The sequence below is a fragment of the Mobula birostris genome, chromosome 2 (assembly GCF_030028105.1).
Source record: "Mobula birostris isolate sMobBir1 chromosome 2, sMobBir1.hap1, whole genome shotgun sequence".
Taxonomy (NCBI): Eukaryota; Metazoa; Chordata; class Chondrichthyes; order Myliobatiformes; family Myliobatidae; genus Mobula; species Mobula birostris.
This window is the reverse complement of record NC_092371.1, coordinates 80,871,924-80,892,929: the sequence shown is the minus strand read 5'-3', so window position 1 is coordinate 80,892,929 and position 21,006 is coordinate 80,871,924. Positions and strand designations below refer to the sequence as shown.

The 21,006-nt window shown below is 44.8% G+C and overlaps 2 protein-coding genes across 5 annotated transcripts in view; one reads left to right on the top strand and one right to left on the bottom strand.

The window, feature by feature from the left end:
• The window catches only part of tbc1d20 (TBC1 domain family, member 20), a 112,384-nt gene that overhangs the window by 19,716 nt on the left and 71,662 nt on the right, over positions 1-21,006 (bottom strand). The window lies entirely within an intron of this gene.
• LOC140187992 (ranBP-type and C3HC4-type zinc finger-containing protein 1-like) overlaps positions 1-21,006 on the top strand; it is a 64,919-nt gene that overhangs the window by 36,499 nt on the left and 7,414 nt on the right. For all 4 annotated transcript variants that reach the window (XR_011883203.1, XM_072243875.1, XM_072243863.1 and 1 more), the window contains 4 exons: positions 9,212-9,372; positions 12,175-12,286; positions 13,393-13,572; positions 16,384-16,482. Coding sequence is in view for 3 of the 4 variants with exons in the window: in XM_072243875.1 (XP_072099976.1) it covers positions 9,212-9,372; positions 12,175-12,286; positions 13,393-13,572; positions 16,384-16,482 (552 nt within the window). In the remaining variant the exon portion in view is untranslated. The remainder of the gene's footprint in view (positions 1-9,211; positions 9,373-12,174; positions 12,287-13,392; positions 13,573-16,383; positions 16,483-21,006) is intronic.

Sequence of the window (21,006 nt, the reverse complement as noted above, 5' to 3'; positions counted from 1 at the left end):
CTGCCTTCCTGTTCTTACCACCAAAGTGGATAACCTTACATTTATCCACATTAAACTGCATCTGCCATGCATCTGCCCACTCACCCAGCCTGACCAAGTCACCCTGTATTCTCATAACATCCTCCTCACATTTCACACTGCCACCCAGCTTTGTGTCATCGGCAAATTTGCTAATGTTACTTTTAATTCCCTCATCTAAATCATTAATATATATTGTAAACAGCTGCGGTCCCAGCACTGAACCCTGCGGTACCCCACTGGTCACCGCCTGCCATTCCGAAAGGGACCCGTTAATCGCTATTCTTTGTTTTCTGTCAGCCAGCCAATTTTCAATCCATGTCAGTACTCTGCCCCCAATACCATGTGCCCTAATTTTGTCCACTAATCTCCTATGTGGGACTTTATCAAAGGCTTTCTGAAAGCCCAGGTACACTGCATCCACTGGCTCTCCCTTGTCCATTTTCATAGTTACATCCTCAAAAAATTCCAGAAGATTAGTCAAGCACGATTTCCCCTTCGTAAATCCATGCTGACTCGAACCAATCCTGTTACTGCTATCCAGATGTGTCGTAATTTCATCTTTTATAATTGACCCCAGCATCTTTCCTACCACCGACGTCAGGCTAACCGGTCTATAATTCCCTGTTTTCTCTCTTCCTCCCTTCTTGAAGAGAGGGACAACATTAGCTACCCTCCAATCCACAGGAACTGATCCTGAATCTATAGAACATTGGAAAATGATTACCAATGTGTCCACGATTTCTAAAGCCACCTCCTTAAGTAACCTGGGATGCAGACCATCAGGTCCCGGGGTCTTATCAGCCTTCAGATCCAACAGCCTATCCAACACCATTTCCTGCCTAATATAAATTTCTTTCAATTCATCCATTACCCTAGGTCCTTTGGCCAGTATTACATCTGGGAGATTGTGTCTTCCCTAGTGAAGACAGATCCAAGGTACCTGTTCAACTCGTCTGCCATTTCCTTGTTCCCCATAATATATTCACCCGCTTCTGTCTTCAAGGGCCCAATTTTGGTCTTAATTATTTTTTTCCTTTTCACATACCTAAAGAAGCTTTTACTATCCTCCTTTATATTCTTGGCTAGATTACCTTCGTACCTCATTTTTTCTCCACGTATTGCCTTTTTAGTTACCTTCTGTTGCTCTTTAAAAGTTTCCCAATCCTCCAACTTCCCACTCGTCTTTGCTATGTTATACTTCTTCTCTTTTATTTTTATACTGTCCATTACTTCCCTTGTCAGCCACGGCCTCCCCTTACTCCCCTTAAGATCTTTCTTCCTCTTTGGAACGAACTGATCCTGCACCTTCTGCATTATTCCCAGAAACACTTGCCATTGCTGTTCCACTGTCATCCCTGCTAGGGTATTGTTCCATTGAATTTTGGCCAGCTCCTCCCTCATAGCACCATAGTTCCCTTTGTTCACCTGTAATACTGACACTTCTGAGTTTCCCTTCTCCCTCTCAAATTGTAGATTAAAACTTATCATGTTATGGTCACTACCTCCTAATGGCTCCTTTACCTCGAGGTCCCTGATCAAATCCAGTTCTAAATCAAATTCTAAATCTAGAATTGCGTTCTCTTTGGTAGGCTCCAGTACAAGCTGTTCTAAGAATCCATCTCGGAGGGACTCCACAAACTCCCTTTCTTGGGGTCCAGTACCAACCTGATTCCTCCAGTCTACCTGCATGTTGAGGTCCCCCATAACAACCGTAGCATTACCTTTGCGACATGCCAATTTTAACTCTTAATAACACCCTACATCCAGACTACTGTTTGGGGGCCTGTAGATAACTCCCATTAAGGTCTTTCTACCCTTAGAATTTCTCAGTTCAATCCATACTGACTGTATGTCTCCTGATTCTATGTCCCCCCTCGCAAGGGACTGAATATCATTCCTCACCAACAGAGCCACCCCACCCCCTCTGCCCATCAGTCTGTCCTTTCGATAGGACATATACCCTTGAATATTCATTTCCCAGGCCCTGTCCACTTGAAGCCATGTCTCTGTTATTCCTACAACATCATACTTACCAATTTCCAACTGTGCCTCAAGCTCATCCACTTTATTTCTTATACTCCATGCATTCATATACAATACTTTTAATTCATTACTCCCCTCACCTCCCATATCAATTCCTATTTCACTTGGCCATACTGTACGATCCCTTCTTGAGCTTTCCGCTCTGTCGATTCTGCTGTCTTTCTTAACTTTTCTTATTCTCACTTTCCCTTTATCTTCATCCTTATGTTTCCAGTTTGTCCCCTCCCCCCCCCCACTACTTAGTTTAAACACCCCCGTGTTGCAGAGACAAACCTACCTGCCAGAATGCTGGTGCCCCGCTTATTAGGGTGCAACCCGTCCCTTTTGTACAATTCATCCTTACCCCGAAACATACCACAGTGGTCCAAGAATGCAAATCCTTGCTTCCTGCACCAGTTCCTCAGCCACACATTCAGATCCATTATCTCCCTGTTCTTGACCACTCCAGCACGGGGAACTGGAAGCAAACCGGAGATAACCACCCTGGAAGTCCTGCTTTTCAGCCTTCTTCCGAGTTCTCTGAAGTCACGCTGTAGAATGTCTTTCCTCTTCTTCCCCACGTCATTTGTGCCGACATGCACCACCACTTCCAGATGTTCACCTTCACTCTTGAGGATTCCCTGCAATCGGTCCGTGACATCCTTGATCCCAGCACCAGGGAGGCAAATCACCATCCTTAAGTCTCGCCTGTTGCCACAGAAACCCCTTTCTGTACCTCTCACTATGGAGTCCCCTACTACCGTGGCTCTGCCTGACGGCTGTCTCCTCAGCTTTGCCTCAGCGCCAATTGTTGACTTGCAGACCCATCCGCTCGTAAGGTGTGGTTATTTGAGTTACTGTTGCCTTCCCGTCAGCTTGAACCACCCTGGCCATTCTCCTCTGATCACTCTCATTAACAAGGCATTTTCGTCCCCAGAACTGCCACTCACTGGATGTTTTCTTCTGCTTTTTGCACCATTCTCTATAATCTCTATAGACTGTTGTGTGTGAAAATCCCAGGAGATCAGCAGTTTCTGAGATACTCAATCCACCCCGCCTGGCACCCGAGATTCCCGTTTAGCACCGTCTATAGACTTGTTTTATTGAGGCATTTACAGGAAACAAAAAATAAATACAACAGAATTTACAAAAATCTATACATAAATAAAGACTGATAAACAAGCAATGTGCAATAGAAGACAAAATGTGAAAGTAAAAAAAAGTAACACTGAGAACATGAGTTGTAAAAAGCCCTTGATAGTGTGTAGGTGGTTGAATCAGTTGAGAGTTGCAGTGAGTAAAGTTATCCAAGCCAATTCAGGAGCCTCATGGTTGTAGGGTAATAACTGTTCTTGAACCCGGTGGGGTTATAGCCTGTGTAAAGAAAATTACAGATGCAAACAACAATGGCCTGATATGGCAACTCCAATGTCGAGGAATAGAAAAGGCGATAGAACATGGTGGACACAGCCCGGTCCTTCAGAGGCAAAGCCCTCCCCACCAGCGAGCACAATTACATAGAGCACTATCACAAGAAAGCTGCATCCATCATCAAGAACCTCCACCATCCAGGCCATGCTCACTGCTCACTACTACCATCGGGCAGAAGGTACAGAACCAGGTTCGGGTTCAGGAACAGTTATTACCCTACAACCATCCACCTCCTAAACCGGCTTGGATAACTTCACACACCTCAATGCTGAAACGACTCCACAATCTTCAGACTCGCTCTCAAGGACTCTCCAGATCTCTTGTCCTCAGTATTCCTTACTCTTTAAAATTATTTGCCGCCTTTTGCACCCTGATTGTTTGTCAGTCTTTATTTATGTAGTTTTTTTTTCATAGATTCGGTTGTGTTCTTTGTTTACCCATAAATGTCTGCAAGGAAAAGAATCTCAAAGTAGTATATTTCACACATATGCATTGTGCGGAACCTATGCTCTCCTTGGCATTACGGGGGCTGCAAAGGAAAGAGCCATCAGGGCCGTCACAGAGGCTGCTGAACAAGCCTCCGGATGGCTATGGATCAGGAGGTGTGACCCGTGGAGCAATGCTGCTGGGACCTGATCAAGCTGGGGCCTGATCAACCCTGGCTGGGTCACATGGGCGAGGATGTCTGATGTTGAAAGACCAGAAGCACCTGATAAACCCAGGTTACACCACCTATGATGTGCCCCAGTGCATCCTAGCAGCAGCATTATGAAGGATTTACTTTGAGCTTGATTTGGAATATGTGTGCACTTCTGGTTGCCGCCATTATAATAAGAATGTTGAGGCTTTGGAGAGGACACTGAAGAGATTTATCAGGATACTCTCGAGATTAGGGAATAGGAACAAACTTCGTTTTCTCTGGAACGTCAGGGACAAAGCGGAGACCTATAAAATTACAAGAGGCATGGATAGGTTAGACAGCTAGACTCTTACCCCCATGGTAAAAATATCAATTACTAGAGGACATGCATTTAAGATGGGCGGTGGGGGGGCATTTGAAAGAGGATGGATGAAAGAAGTATTTTTACACAGAGAGAGGTGGGTGTTTGCCACAGGCTACCGGGGGAGTGATGGAAGCAGATACAATAGTCATGTTTAGGAAGCTTTTGAATAGACACGAGTATACAGGGAATGGAGGGTTTTGGCTGATGTGCGGACAGAAAGGATTTAGTTTAATCTCACATTGTGTTCAGTACAGCCATTGTTGGCCAAATGGTTTGTTCCTGTTATCAGTGGTGTAGGGAGAGAAAATTTAGAAAGACACTTTGAACCGAGTTGGGTGATAACTAAAGCTAGAGGTCATATGTTAAAAGTGAAAGGTGAAATATTTAATTGGAACCTCTTCACTCAGCTGGTGGGAGTGTGGAACGAGCTGTTCAGTGGGTTTGATTTCAGCGTTTAAGAGAAATTTGGGTAATTACGTGGATAGAAGGGGTATGGAGGGCTATGGTATAGGTACAGGTCAATGGGGCTGGGCAGAATAGCAGTTTGTTATAACTAGATGGGCCAAAGGGCCTGTTCTGGTGCGGTAGTGTTCTGTGACTCTGCTGTTCAATGTTGCCGACAACAGTCAGTGGCTTTTGTGGCCTTGTGTGGTATTTGAAATGTGATCATCTGAGGGACATAGAATACAGTGACAAGAATCCACATGGGGTCAAGCCATATAACCATATAACAATTACAGCACAGAAACAGACCATCTCGGCCCTTCTAGTCCGTGCCGAACTCATACTCTCACCTAGTCCCACCGACCTGCATTCAGCCCATAACCCTCCATTCCATTCCTGTCCATATACCTATCCAATTTAACTTTTAAACGACAGCATCGAACCTGCCTCAACCACTTCTGCTGGAAGCTCATTCCACACAGCTACCACTCTCTGATTAAAGAAGTTCCCCCTCATGTTACCCCTAAACTTTTGCCCTTTAACTCTCAACTCATGTCTTCTTGTTTGAATCTCCCCCACTCTCAATGGAAAAAGCCTATCCACATCAACTCTATCAATCTCCCTCATAATTTTAAACGCCTCTATCAAGTCCCCCCTCAACCTTCTATGCTCCAAAGAATAAAGACCTAACTTGTTCAACCTTTCTCTGTAATTTAGGGGATGAAACTCTTAGTAAACCTCCTCTGTACTCTCTCAATTTTATTGACATCTTTCCTATAATTCGGTGACCAGAACTGTACACAATACTGCAAATTTGGCCTTACCAATGCCTTATACAATTTCAACATTGCATCCCAACTCCTATACTCAATGCAACACACATAAAAGTTGCTGGTGAACGCAGCAGGCCAGGCAGCATCTCTAGGAAAGGGTGCAGTCGACGTTTCAGGCCGAGACCCTTGAGTCCTGACGAAGGGTCTCGGCCTGAAACGTCGACTGCACCTCTTCCTAGAGATGCTGCCTGGCCTGCTGCGTTCACCAGCAACTTTTGTGTGTGTTGCTTGAATTTCCAGCATCTGCAGAATTCCTGTTGTTTCCTATACTCAATGCTCTGATTAATAAAGGCCAGCATACCAAAAGCTTTCTTCACCACCCTATCCACATGAGATTCCACCTTCAGGGAACTATGCACCATTATTCCTAGATCCCTCTGTTCTACAGCATTCGTCAATGCCCTACCACTTATCATGTATGTCCTATTTTGATTAGTCCTACCAAAATGTAGCACCTCACATTTTTCAGCATTAAGCTCCATCTGCCATCTTTCAGCCCACTCTTCTATTTGTCCTAAATCTCTCTGCAAGCTTTGAAAAACTACTTCATCATCCACAACACCACCTATCTTAGTATCATCTGCATACTTACTAATCCAGTTTACCTCTTCATCATCCAGATCATTAATATATATGACAAACAACATTGGACCCAGTACAGATCCCTGAGGCACACCAGTACACACCGTCCGTCAATCTGACACACAGTTATCCACCACTACTCTCTGGCATCTCCCATCTAGCCACTGCTGAATCCATTTTACTACTTGGATATTAATGCCTAACGATTGAACCTTCCTAACTAACCTTCCGTGTGGAACCTTGTCAAAGGCCTTACTGAAGTCCATATAGACAACATCCACCACTTTACCCTCATCAATTTTCCTAGTAAACTCTTCAAAAAATTCAATAAGATTTGTCAAACATGACCTTCCATGCACAAATCCATGTTGACTGTTCCTAATCAGACCCTGTCTATTCAGATAATTATATATACCATCTCTAAGAATACTTTCCATCAATTTACCCACCACTGATGTCAAACTCACAGGCCGATAATTGCTAGGTTTACTCTTAGAACCCTTTTTAAACAATGGAACAACATGAGCAATACGCCAATCCTCCGGCACCATCCCCGTTTCTAATGACATTTGAGATATTTCTGTCAGAGCCCCTGCTATTTCCACACTAACTTCCCTCAAGGCCCTAGGGAATATCTTGTCCGGACCCAGAGACTTATCCACTTTTATATTCCTTAAAAGCGCCAGTACTTCCTCTTCTTTAATTGTCATACTTTCCATAACTACCCTTCTTGTTTCCCTTACCTTACACAATTCAATATCCTTCTCCTTAGTGAATACCGAAGAAAAGAAATTGTTCAAAATCTCCCCCATCTCTTTTGGCTTCACACATAGCCGAAACCCTTTGGATTTATTTTTGGTAGCTGAATTTTGGAGTTCAATTGAGTGATCTAGCGCTCTGCTGTCCCCAAGAAAATTCCAGGAGAGGACGTCAAGCACGAGCTGCCTTGAACAGAAGATTAGAGACAGGGGAAGGGGCCATAATCGACTCCATCTCTCACCAATCGAAGCATCGAGGCAAATTCGGAGGAGGCTGGGTCGGCAGTCACTTCTCACAGGTCAGGACGGAGATCGCTCCTAATGGAAAGCCGCGTTGGGCTGGAGGTCGCTCCCATGGGAGGCCGTGACTCTGTGAATGAAGGCCCCATGGAAAGACTGAGTTCGAGCTGTTGATCTCCGCGATGCTGACGGAGGATGTTTTTGGAATTCTGAGACACGTGACTATTGGTGTGGACTGTAGTTAATATTGGTCTCCTTCAGTTTTCTGTGTTTTCTTTCTTGTTGTCAATTGGCGGGTGGGCGATATGTTACTTTTTTGAATGAGGAAGGTGTTGTAGATTTGATGTTCATGTTATTATCTGTGTTATTTTTTTGTGTGGGAAGGGTTTGATGTTTTATCTGCCGTGTCTGGGTGGGCGATCTGTTTTTGTGCGAGGGAGGGATTGGGGGGTTTTGGGATTTGAGTTTTGCTTCTTTTTCTCTTCCATGTGGGAGGGGGGTTTGATGTCTTCTTACAGCGAATTCCATGTTTTTGATGTATTTCATGGCTATCTGGAGAAGACTGATCTCAGAGTTGTATAGTGTACATACTTTGATAATAAAATGATCCTTTTGAACCTTTGAAATGTTGAAATCGAATCAGCTTCTGCCACTTGTGCTGGCAGCTCGCTCCACACTCTCACACCCTCTGAGTGATGAAGCTCCCCCTCATGTTGCCCTTAAATATTTCACCTTTCCCCCTTAAACCATGACCTCTAGTTCGTCTAACTAGAGAGGGCTAAGGCACCGGTGACCCCTGTTTCCATCTGGGGGTCAGTGTGGACATGGTGGAGGATTACAAATACCTGGGGATATGAATTGACAATAAACTGGACTGGTCAAAGAATACTGAGGCTGTCTACAAGAAGGGTCAGAGCCGTCCCTATTTCCTGAGGAGACTGAGGTCCTTTAACATCTGCCAGACGATGCTGAGGATGTTCTACGAGTCTGTGGTGGCCAGTGCTATCATGTTTGTTGTTGTGTGCTGGGGCAGCAGGCTGAGGGTAGCAGACATCAACAGAATCAACAAACTCATTCGTAAACACGAGGAATTCTGCAGATGCTGGAAATTCAAGCAACACACATCAAAGTTGCTGGTGAACGCAGCAGGCCAGGCAGCATCTCTAGGAAGAGGTACAGTCGACATTTCGGGCCGAGACCATTCGTCAGGACTAACCCTATTCTGTGTTTTTTTTTGTTTGGGAGGGTTTTGATGTTTTATCTGCCGTGTTTGGGTGGGCGATCTGTTTTTGTGCGAGGGAGGGATTGGGGGGTTTTGGGGTTTGAGGAAGGCCGGTGATGTTGTGGGGATGGAACTGGACTCTCTGACGGTGGTGTCTGAAAAGAGGATGCTGTCCAAGTTGCATGCCATCTTGGACAATGTCTCCCATCCACTACATAATGGACTGGTTGGGCACAGGAGTACATTCAGCCAGAGACTCATTCCACCGAGATGCAACACAGAGTGTCATAGGAAGTCATTCCAGTCTGTGGCCATCAAACTTTACAACTCCTCCCTTGGAGGGTCAGACACCCTGAGCCAATAGGCTGGTCCTGGACTTATTTCCTGGCATAATTTACATATTTAGTTATTTATGGTGCAACTGTAACAAAAACCAATTTCCCTTGGGATCAATAAAGTATGACTATGACTACGACTATGACTATCTCACCCAACCTCAGTGGAAAAAGCCTGCTTGCATTTACCCTATCTATACCCCTCAAAATTTGTACACCTCTATCAAATCTCCCCTCGATCTCCTAAACTCCAAAGAATAAAATCCTTACCTATTCAACCTTCCCCTTTCCTTATAACTCAGTTATTTTTATTTCTCAGTCAATGGTTCTCGAGCGGCAGAAGAATTACCAGCAGATGTTGGAAACAGATGATCAAAACCTGGTCTCGGCAAGTGAGGAGTTTGATTGCCCAATTTGTTTCACTTCGTTGGAGCACGGGGAGGGAGTTACTCTTCGAGAGTGCCTACATTCCTTCTGCAAGTAAGAGAAACCTTCTGTTGCATTGTAAATCAGAGAGGGGTGTAAAAGGGCACAATACTGAACAGTGTGGCAGAGTACTTGGCTATAAAATAACACCAATCTCTCTTGCAGTACAGCACACACAAAATTTAGAAGAATGCGGGGGGGGGGTAGGGTGGAAATCTCACTGAAACCTACTGAATGTTGAAAGGATGTGAAAGGATAGGGTGTATGTGGAGAGTACGTTTCCTATGGTGGGGTATCCAGAACTAGAGAGCACAGTGTCAAAATTGAGGGGCAACATTTTAAAACAGAGGTATGGAGGATTTTTTTTTTTTAGCCAGAAAGTAGTGAATCGGTGGTAGGCTGCGGTAGAGGCCAAGTACGTGGGTATATTTAAGACGGAAGTTGATCGTTTCCTGATCAGTCAGGGCACAAAGGATATGGCAAGAAAACAAGTGTGTGGGGATGGGTGGGATCCAGGATCAGCCATGATGGAATGGCAGAGCAGACTCTATGGGCTGAATGGCCTAAATTGCTCTTGTGTCTTAAGGTCTTAGTGTCACTTTATGTACAGATAATCATTTCTTGTATAAAGGCTAAGATAATGCATTTATATTTATTGTGTTTTTTATGCTGCATCGAATCGGGAGTAGCAATCATTTTCCTCTCTTTCACACTTATCTACTATCTAATTGACTAATGACAATAAACACTCTTTTATCGTGAATTTGCCTACATTTGGCTCATATACCCCTTCTATCCATGTACTTGTCTAAGCAAACTTCTAGGAAGAGAGTCAGTCCCTCTCCCAGCACTAAGCACCAACATCGAAACGTGTAGAGAATTGACACCCTCACAGAGGCACTTTGTTGTTTTAGAAATCACTCTCTATCCTAAAAGCCTCCAACGCTAGTTTCATTGCCATTCTGATACTTTCTCAATCTGGTCATTTTATTAGGTACAGGAGTGGAATCTGGTGTGGTCTTCAAGGTTCGACGTGTTGTGCTTTCAGAGATGCTCTTCTGCACACCACTGTTGTAACAAGTGGTTACTTGAGTTACTGTCACCTTCCTGTCGGCTTGAGCCAGGCTGACCATTCTCTGACCTCTCTCATTAACAAGGTGTTTTCACCTACAGAACTGCTGCTCACTGGATGTTTTTTGTTTTTCACACCATTTTCTGTAAACTCTAGAGACAGCTGTATATGAAGATCCCAGGAGATCAGCAATTTCTGAGATACTCAAACCACCCCATCTGGCATCAACAATCAAAGACACTTAGATCACATTTCTTCCCCATTCTGAGGTTTAGGCTGAACAACAACTGAACCTCTTGACCATGTCTGTGTGCTTTTGCATTGAGTTGCTGCCACACGATTGGCTGGTTTGCATTAACAAGCAGGTGTACAGGTGTACCTGATGAAGTGGCTGCTGAGAGTTAACTTTGGCCCTTCATCAGATGGGGGGTGGGAGAGAGAGAATGGTTCAGGGGGTTGCAAAGGGAGTTGCGTTAGGAAAGTTAAGAAATGGCGGGGGGGAGAGGCTGGAGTCTCACTAAGGTGAGAGAAGCAGCAAAGGGCAATCCATTGAAATGCAGAGGCAGGTGGGGGGTTGGAAGGGGAGAAGCAGAGGAGCACAATATATGCTTTGGCTGAGGGAAGGGATAAAAGCAGAAGTGGAGCATCCTGTCAGCTGCGGCAAGAGGCAAAACCCTGACAAAAGTGAAACATATTTATCTCACTCATCACCCCCCCCCCCACCCCCTTGGTGGGATTTGAACTTGTGTATTTTGATTATTGCTATGCTCCTGGAAACAAGAGAGAGAATCATAGGGCACTACAGCACTGAAACAGGCCCTTCGGCCCTTCTAATCCATGCCAAACTGTTATTCTGCATCATTCCATTGACCTACCCCTGGACCATAGCCCTTCATACTATGTACTTCTCTTTAATGTTGCAATCAAACCCACATCCACCACTTCTGCTGCCAGCTCGTTCTACACTCACACCACACTCTGAGTGCAGAAGTTCTCACTCAGGTTCTCCTTTAATATTTCTCCTTTCCCCTTAACCTATGACCTCTAGTTCTTGTCTCACCCAGCCTCAGTGGAAAAAAGCCTACTTGCATTTATCCTGTCTATACCCCTCATAATTTTGTATACCTCTATCGGATACTGCCATGGTAGCATAACAGCATGACGCTATTACAGCTCTGAGTTCAATCCCAGCACCTTCTGTTAAGGAGTTTGTACGCCCCCCCTGTGGAATGCGTGGGTTTCCTCCAGGTGCTCAGATTTCCTCCCACAGTCCAAAGACCTACCAGGTAGTAGGTTGATTGGTCATTGTACATTGTCCCATGATTAGGCTAGGGTGAAATCGGGTGGCTGGTGGTGTGGCGTGAAGGGCCGCAAGGGCCTATTCTGCACTGTATCCTGTGCCCTTCGAGCCATGCCACCCAGCAATCCCCAGATTGAATCCTGGCCTAGTCATGAGACAATTTACAATGCCCACTTAACCTACCCGTCTGTAGGTTTTTGGACTGTGGGAGGAAACCGGAGCACCTGGAGGAGAATGTGTGAACTCCTTACAGGCAGCATTGGGAATTGAACCCACGTTGCTGGTACTGTAAACCATTGTGCTAACCGTTAAGCTACCATGCTGCCCTCCTACACTCCGGGGAATAAAGTGCTAACCTATTCAGCCTTTCCCTATAACTTTCCCTAAACTTGATTCAGATCCTAATTCTGAGGGAGGAGGTTGGGAGTAGAAATGGTACAGGAAAAACAGTGAATTTTATTGACACCAATGTCACTACTTCCAGAGACTGCCTGAAGGGAACGATCCTGAACAGCACAGACGCTGATGTGACGTGTCCATTTATGAACGAGTATTACTCTTGCGATAGCAAGATCCTTGAACGCGAGATAAAATACGTGAGTTCTCTTCACCCTCCTACCTTGTGCTTTACCTCAAGAACAATCCAACCACCTCTGGTTTGGCAGCACGTGGGTTTGTTAATCGCCTCCTTTTTTGGCAAGAAGGGCCTAGGAAGGCAGGGACATTCCTTGCCATCTCAGTGGCCTGCGTTTTGGTGAATAGAGCCAGTCCTGCTCTGCACCTCCTATGCACCAGAAAGGAACTCAGAACAAAAGCCTCTTGGACCCAGGGTCCTGCGTGGCACCCTGAAACTTCTGGCAGATGCCAAAGCTTTGTCTCACTTCACCCACTCACCTCAACACTCAACTGATTCCACAACCTATGGACTCACTTTCAAGGACTCTACAACTCATGCTCTCAGTAATATTTATTTACTTCTTGTAATTATTAGTTTTTCTTTTTGCATTTGCACAGTTTTTCGCCTTTTGCACATTGGTTGTTCATCGGTCTTTTGTATGAAGTTTTTCATTGATTCTGTTGTTTTTCTTTGTATCTACCATGAATGCCCACAAGGAGAATCTCAAGGTTTTATATGGTGACTTTGATAATAAATTTACTTTGAACTATGAACTCAAAGGCGTGCTTTTAATTGGATTTGTGAGGCAGAGTACTAACACTAGCAACAACAGATTCTGTTTTACCCTGCGGCTTCTTTCTAGATCACAGGTTACCATCTTTTTTAAGTCCGTGGACCCCCACCGTTAACCAAGGGGTCTGTGGACCGACCCTAGGTTGAGAACCCCTGATCAAGGCTGTAAGTTCTGTGTCACTATTTTAAGTTAGTGGTGACACAGTAGCGTGGCAGTTGGCGTAATGTCGTTGTAGTGCCAGTGACCCGAGTTCAATTCTCGCCATTGCCTATAAGGAGTTTGTACATTCTCCCCATGACCGCGTGGGTTTCCTCCTGCATTCTAAAGATCTACGGTTTAGCCGGTTAGTTGATCACATAGGTGCAATCGGAAAGGACTCGGTAGGCTCCTATATCTTAATTGGGTGGCATGGACTTGTTGGGCAGGAAAGACCTGTTATTGTGCTGTATCTGTAAATAAAAAGAGAGCTGCCCTTCTGGTTCTAACTCTACCTTTGATGTGTTTCCGCACAGCTCCTATCAGCGGATGAGTATCGCAGCTACCTGGACAGAAGCTTAGCGATTGCCGAGAACTGCAGTGAGAACAGTTACCACTGCAAAACCCCAGATTGCAGGGGCTGGTGTATCTATGAAGACGACGTCAATGATTTTCACTGCCCCCTCTGTATGAAAAGTAACTGCCTTATCTGCAAGGTGGGTAGGACTTAGAGGCTTTTCAGAAAGGAGCCAGAGCAATTAAAGAGTAGCTTTATTTCTCATGTGTACAGCAAAGGACATTGGTTTTTGCAGCTTATGGGTCACTGACAGCTGGATTTCTCTCTCGACATAAAACCAAGTCAATTGAAAGTCTCAAGACCAAAACTGACAGTTAAAGAATTAGAATTGGTTTATTATTGTCATACGTACCAAGGTACAGTGAAAAGCTTGTCTCAGCTGCTGTTCGTACACAGTGCATCGAGGTAGTACAAGAGAAGACAATTGCAGAATGCAGAATAAAGTGTTACATTACAGAGCAAGTGCAGTGCAGGTAGGCAATAAGGTGTGAAGCTGTAACAAGGTAGATTGTGAAATCGAGTCCATTTTAGTCCACTATAAAGCCGTTCTCTTTTATATTTGTGTACTGGAAATTACATTAAACAATCTTGAACCTTATCATATTAGGGAACTATTCAATAACAGCGGCGGGGGTGGTCCTTGAGGCTGGAAGTACATACTCTCAGGCTTTTGTATCTTCTACCCAATGGGGGAGAGGAGAAGGGAGAATGTCTGGGTTTGTGGGGGGGGGGTCTTTGATTTACTGAGAAGTGTAGACAGGGTCCATGGAGGGGAGGCTGGTTTCCATGATGTGCTGAGCTGTGTCCACTACTCTCTGCAGTTTCTTAATGGTCACAGGCAGTATAGTTTCCATACCAAGCTGTGATGCACCCAGATCAAATACTTTCTATGGTGCATCAATAAAAATTGGTAAGTGTCAACACGGAAGAGCCGAAAATATTCAGCCTCCTGAGGAAGTAGTGGCACTGGTGAGCTTTCTTGGCCGTGGCTGGGCCTGGAGGCTACTGCTGACGTTAACTCCTGGGAACCTTAAGTTCTCAACCCTTGCAACATACAAATTTCAGTCAAAGGTGATTGTCAGGTTTAAGATGGTGTTACTGAAGGTGGGTGACAGCTTACTGGTGGTCTTCAAATCAAAGAATAGAACTAAGTACTCTATTAATAACACTTTTTCTGTGGAAAGTTGTGGTAAATGGTCACCACAAAGAATGAAGAGGCAAGTGCAGGCGAAGCTGATCTAAGGGTGCGAGACGGAGTTGGAGCAAGGTCGTGGCTTGTTCAAAATGGAGTTAGAGAGAGTGGAGTGGAGTTGTTGCTAAACCAGGAACAAGGTTGGATCGATGGAAGTGCCAGGCAGATTTAGAAAAGTCGAGAGTGGGCTGGAATATGGCAGTGGCCATGGGCCAGAACATGGGGCCTAGGCCCAGAGTGTATTGCTGCGGTGAGGCCCAGGTCTTAGTCTGGCGGATGACCCGGTGCTTGGGCAATTTAAACGCCAGGCCAGATGGACTGAAAAGGCAGGGTGTCGGGACTGGAGGTGGGAGCTTGGGCCTGTTCTGTTCTGTGACATTTTACCCCGCTCTCCTTGGCACCAAGGCTGTGCCATGCTCCAGCTGCTCCGGCATTGGTGTCTGTGAGCTCTGGGGTGATTTGCCCCACTGTCTGATGAACCCCTGACTGAGACTATGGGCCTACTCTAGCTGCTCTGGGCTTTGGGTTTGTGGTTCTTTCGAGTTTCTTGTTTTGTGGCTGCTTGTAAGCCGGCCAACCTCAAGGTTGCATAACTTATACATACTTTGATAATAAATGTACTTTGAATAGAGTTAGAGCACGGGTCTAACTGTCGCACATTTAGCAAACAGGCATAACCAGTGGCTAGGGAGGCAAAGGGTATACTGGCCTTTATTGCAAGAGGTTCAATTCCTGCACTGTCCATATGGAGTTTGCACGTACTTCCCCTGACCAGTTTCTTCTCGCATTCCAGAAATAGGGAACCATTATTACAGTTGTACAGGATGCTGGTGAGACTTCACCTGGAGAACTGTGCTGTTCTGGTCCCCTTGTTGTGAAGTGGTACGGTGCCATTGGGTGCAGTTTAAAAAAAAATTCCCGGGGTTAAATCCTGGGATGAGAGCAGTGGCCTGTCACCAGTGTCTTAAGAAATTAGATCTATCTGATTTGGAGTTTAGGAGATCTTACTAAAACATGCAAGACCTTTAGGGGGCATGACAGGATTGATGCTGAGATTTTCCACTAGTTCAGAGAATCTCAAAGAAGAGGATATATATACCACCAAACTAGATGTGCCCAGGCATCATCCGTGGTGAAGGTGGCAGAGTTTGTCATTGAAACATCGCTTATAATCAATACTTGTACCCGGCTGGAAGCCCGAGGAAAGTTTATTCATCACATACCCCAGGAAAACACTAGATCCTTTTTTTTTAACACTGTGGCCACTGTACACCTGCTCGTTAATACAAATACCTTATCAGTCAATCAATATGGCAGCAACTCAATGCACCAAAGCATGCAGGAATGGTCAAGAGGTACATTTGTTCAGGCCAGACATCATCATGGGGAAGAAATATGATCTTTGACAGAGTGGTTAGAGTATCTTAGAAACGGCTGATCTGGGGTTCTCACACACAACAGTCTCTAGAGTTTACAGAGAATGTTGTGAAAAACAGAAAGAGCTTCCAGTGAGCAGTGGTTCTGTCGGCGAAAACGCCTTGTTAATGAGAGAGGTCAGAGGAGAAAGGCCAGACTGGAAGGCAACATTGCTTGTTTGTATGTCTCGTTGTGTGCAGTTTTTCATTGATTCTGTTATGTTCTTTATCAAAAATGTATGGGTTAGTAGGTTATTTAGTGACATGGTTGTAATTGGTCAGGGCAGTCTCTTCGGTTACTGTGCTGTATCCCTAACAATATCTCTTCTGCTTATTTACATAGGCTATACATGAAGGGGTAAATTGCAAGCAATACCAAGACAACCTCAGAATTCAAGCTGAAATTAATGAAGCTGCAAAACAAACTGCGGAGATGCTCAAGGTAATGCATCTATCATTTCAAGGTCATTTCCTGACTAAGGATTATTATTTTTTTTTAAAGTTTTGAGTCCCCAGATTCATTGATTAAAGGTGAGTAGGGGAAAATGTTCTCAGCTCAGACAAAATGTGAGGTTCTCTGTTGGTCAGGGTAGACCATACTTGTTGTATCTTAGCAGTCTACATGATATGCGAGCTGGGGGAGTGTGATATGGAGAGCAAGCTGTTCTCTATGCAGCAGGTCCCCCCTCTCCATGCAGCTGACGAATCCAAAGGAACGGCAGAGATCAATACAGTTTGGTACCAGTGGCGTTGCAGGGGTTGCCAGTCAGTGTTGAACTCAACATAGGACTGCCTTAGGGACTCCAGCTTTGGATTTTTCCTCAGGGTTTACTCCCAAAACCTTCCCCATGAGTGGGTATAGCCACAGGGCAGCAGAGGTTTGAGATCGGAGTTTTCCTTCACCTAGGTGAGCTGCCAACCACAGCTGTCGAGCCCCATCTGTCCAAAGTGACTGGTTTTAAGGCACCAGTAAACCGCCTTTGCCCCTTCTCAAACAAAAGGTTACACTGGGCCTATTAGCTAAGCTGCACGTGAAGGCCGGGAGCTGGACTTGGTTGTCAGAAGTTATGTGAGACACACACCATAGGGAGCACGTAATAGGTAGAGGGAGCTTATCTCTGCTAATCCCCACTAACCCCTTAAAGGGCCACTTAGACAAAAAAAAGTTGCAATTGTATGGCACCTGTTAACGTTATAAAATCTCTGAAAGGTACCTTATCAAATAAAATTGGATTGAGATTACATGTTGAAATGTTTAGCCTACATGTCTACGAGTACACCATTTTGTATTTCATCCACCTCGTCACATTTCGTTTCTTGTTTCCAGCTTCTTTTATCCCATGAATTTTAGCTTGTATGTGAAGATACGTCCACGATGTAGAGGGCAGGACTAATAGTCCAGTGATGTTCAAAGTAAATTAGATATATGGCACCATATGCTACCCTGAGATTCATTTTCTTGCGGGTATTCACAGTCAATGCAAAGAAACATAATAGAATCAATGAAAGACCACACACACGACGGACAAAACAATCTGTGTGCAAAAGACAATAAACTGTGCAAATACAGAAAGGAAATAAATGAGCAATTAATATTGAGAACATGAGGTGAAGAGTCCTTGAAAGTGAGTCCGTGGTTTTTTGGGACAGTTCAGTGATGGGGCAAGTGAAGTTATCCCTCTGGTTCAAGAGCCTGATGGTTGAGGGGTAGTAACTGTTCCTGAACCTGGCAGTGTGAGTCCTGAGGCTCGTGTACCTCCTTCCTGATGGCAGCAGCGAGAAGAGAGCATGACCTGGGTGGTGGGGGTTTCTGATGAAGGATGCTGCTTTCCTGCAACAACACTCAGTATAGATGTGTTCAATGGTGGGGAGGACTTTACCTGTGATGGACTGGGCTGTATCCACTACTTTTTGTAGGATTTTCCATTCAAGGGCATTGGTGTGTCCATACCAGGTTGTGATGCAGCCAGTCAACATACTCTCCATCATACATCTATAGAAGTTAGACTAAGTTTTCAATGACATGCTGAATCCTCGCAGATTCCTAAGGAAGAAGAGGCGCTGCCATGCTTTCGTCGTAATTGCTCTTGCATGGTGGGCCTGAGACAGGTGCTCTGAAATGATAACACCAAGGAATTTAAAGTTGCTAACCCTCTCTACCTGTGATCCTCCAATGAAGACTAGCTCATGGATCTCTGGTTTCCTCATGAAGGCAATAATCCACTCCTTGGTCTTGCTGACATTGAGTGAGAGGTTGTTGTTGTGGCACCACTCAGCCAGATTTTCAGCCTCCATCCTATATGCTGGTTCATCACCACCTTTGATTCGGCCTACGTAGGCCAGTGGTATCATCAGCAAACTTGAAGTATAGAGCGAGTAGAGCAGGGGGCTCTGCACTCAGGCTTCTGGTGACCTGTGCTGATGGAGATCATAGAGGAGATGTTGCCAATCTGAACTGACTGGGGTCTGCAAGTGAGGAGATTGAGGATCTTATTGCACAAGGAGGTCTTGGAGCATATGGATTAGTTTTGAAAGGGGGGGTGGTAACCAATGATTCTGACCTGCTGTAGAATCCCAGTTATAATTGGAGTGGTAATAGCAACTGTATCTTTAGTTATTGAGCTGCTAGGCTCCTGTTTTCTAAACCCTTCTCCTCCTGAGACACCACAGAACTTGGTGTTAATCTGATTTTCAGTAATGTATTTGTGCCTTGCTGTGAAATTTTCTTTTGACTTCCTGGGAAGCAATGTAGGAACATGGAACACCACAGCACAGTACAGGCCCTTTGGCCCATAATGTTGTACCAACCTTTTAATCTACTCTAAGGTCAACCTAACCCTTCCCTCACACCTAGTCCTCCATTTTTCTATGATCTCTGTGCCTATCTAAGACTCCCTTAATGTATCTGCCTCCAGCACCTTTAGCAGCATATTCCATATGCTCAGCACTGTTTTCTGTGTAAGAAAAAAAAGCCCTACCTCTGACATTCCCCCCCCTTACTTTCTTCAAATCACCTTAAAATCATGCCCCATTTCCGCCTTGGGGAAAAGTCTGGCTAGCCACTTGATCTATGCCTCTTATCGTCATACCCCATTAAAACGATGCTGATGTTGGATATTGTTGCAGTGGGAGTTCCTGCTGTTCTTAGGAATTGATTCCTTTTCCTTACCCTTGTTGTCTTTTACAACACACACCATTCAGCCCAGCTAGTCTACACCAGTTGTCAATAACCCCATGAGTCCCATTCCCTCACTTATTTCCTTTAATCTTTTCTCTGTCACATAACATGAACTTCCTACTACCCAATTTATCCAAAGTTTCAATATACATGTGACAAATAAATGTACTCTTTATAATTACCAGTTGCCAGATAATCCATAAAGCCACACATCTTTGGGACATGGAGGGAAGCCCACAGGGTCTCAGGGAAAATGTGTACATTCTACCCAGACAACACTGGAGCTTTGCTGCAGCAGAGAAAATGTGTGGAGAAAGCTCGGTTGTGGTCCTCAGCTGAGGATCGTTACCGATCACGAAGCAATGCTGTCTGAAATTTTGTCCATTAGGCACTTGGCTCTTAGTAGGGTCACTGTGGGCTAAGGTCAGGATGGAGGTTCCCAACATAGAGCAATCCAGCCAAGACCTCAATGTGGAGCTGGAGAAAGATGACATGTTATAATGGCAATGAAGGTACCCAATTGTCTTATTTCCATGCCACTGGACTCTGACCTGGAACTGGAAAATTGCCTTTAAGGCTCCTGAACCAACTTAACTCACTTCAACACTGAACTTGTTCCACAACCTATGGCCTCATTTTCAAGAACTATACAACTCGTGTTCTCAATATTATTTATTATAGATTTTTTTGAATTGGCACAGTTTGTCATATCTGCACACTAGTTGTTTGTCTGGCTTTGTGTAGTTTATCAATGATTCCATTGCATTTCTTTGCTCTACTATGAATGCCTGCAAGAAAATGAATCTCAGTAGTATATGGTGATTTGCACTCAGTGCCACTTTATTAGATGCATCTGTACACTTGCTTATTTATGCAACTATCTAGTCAGCCAATCAAGTGGCAGCAACTCGATGCATAAAAGCATGGTCTGTGGAATTCTCTGCCACAGGAAACAGTTGAGGCCGGTTCATTGGCTATATTTAAGAGGGAGTTAGATATGGCCCTTGTGGCTAAAGGGATCAGGGGGTATGGAGGGAAGGCTGGTACAGGGTTCTGAGTTGGATGATCAGCCATGATCATACTGAATGGCAGTGCAGGCTCGAAGGGCCCAGTGGCCTACTCCTGCACCTATTTTCTACGTTTCTAAGAGATTCAATTGTTTTTGAGACCAAAAGTCAGAATGGGGAAGAAATGTGATCTAAGTGACTTTGACCGTGGAATGATTGTTGGTGCCAGATGAGGTGGGATTACAGAGAATGGTGTGGAACGACAAAAAAAAACATCCAGTGAGCAGCATTTCTGTAGGTGAAAATGTCTTGTTAATGAGAGAGTTCAGAGATTGGCCAGACTGGTTCAAACAAACAGGAAGGTGACAGTAACTGAAATAACCACATGTTATAACAGTGGTGTGCAGAAGAACATCTCTGAACACACCTTGAAGTGGATGTGCTACAGGTCGGATACAGGCTGAATCAAGGCGGCAAAGTCTACGCATATCGAGGCAGTTGAACCTGATGTTTGGATGCAGACTTAAGTGCTGTGCTGGATGGTGAAGGTCGGTTACAGGACGTATGGAGGCAGCGGGGCCCTGGCTCCGGAGCGTATCAAGGCAATTGAACCCTATGTTTGGGTGTTGATTTAGGCACTGGGCCGGATTGAAAATGTCAGGGTGTTGGGGCCCAAGGTGAGGGACAGGCCAGTTCAGGTTACTGCTCCGCAACGTTTATCCAGCTCAGCACTGAACTATGGCACTCGCTTTGAGGATTTCAATTCAAAATGGTACTTGCT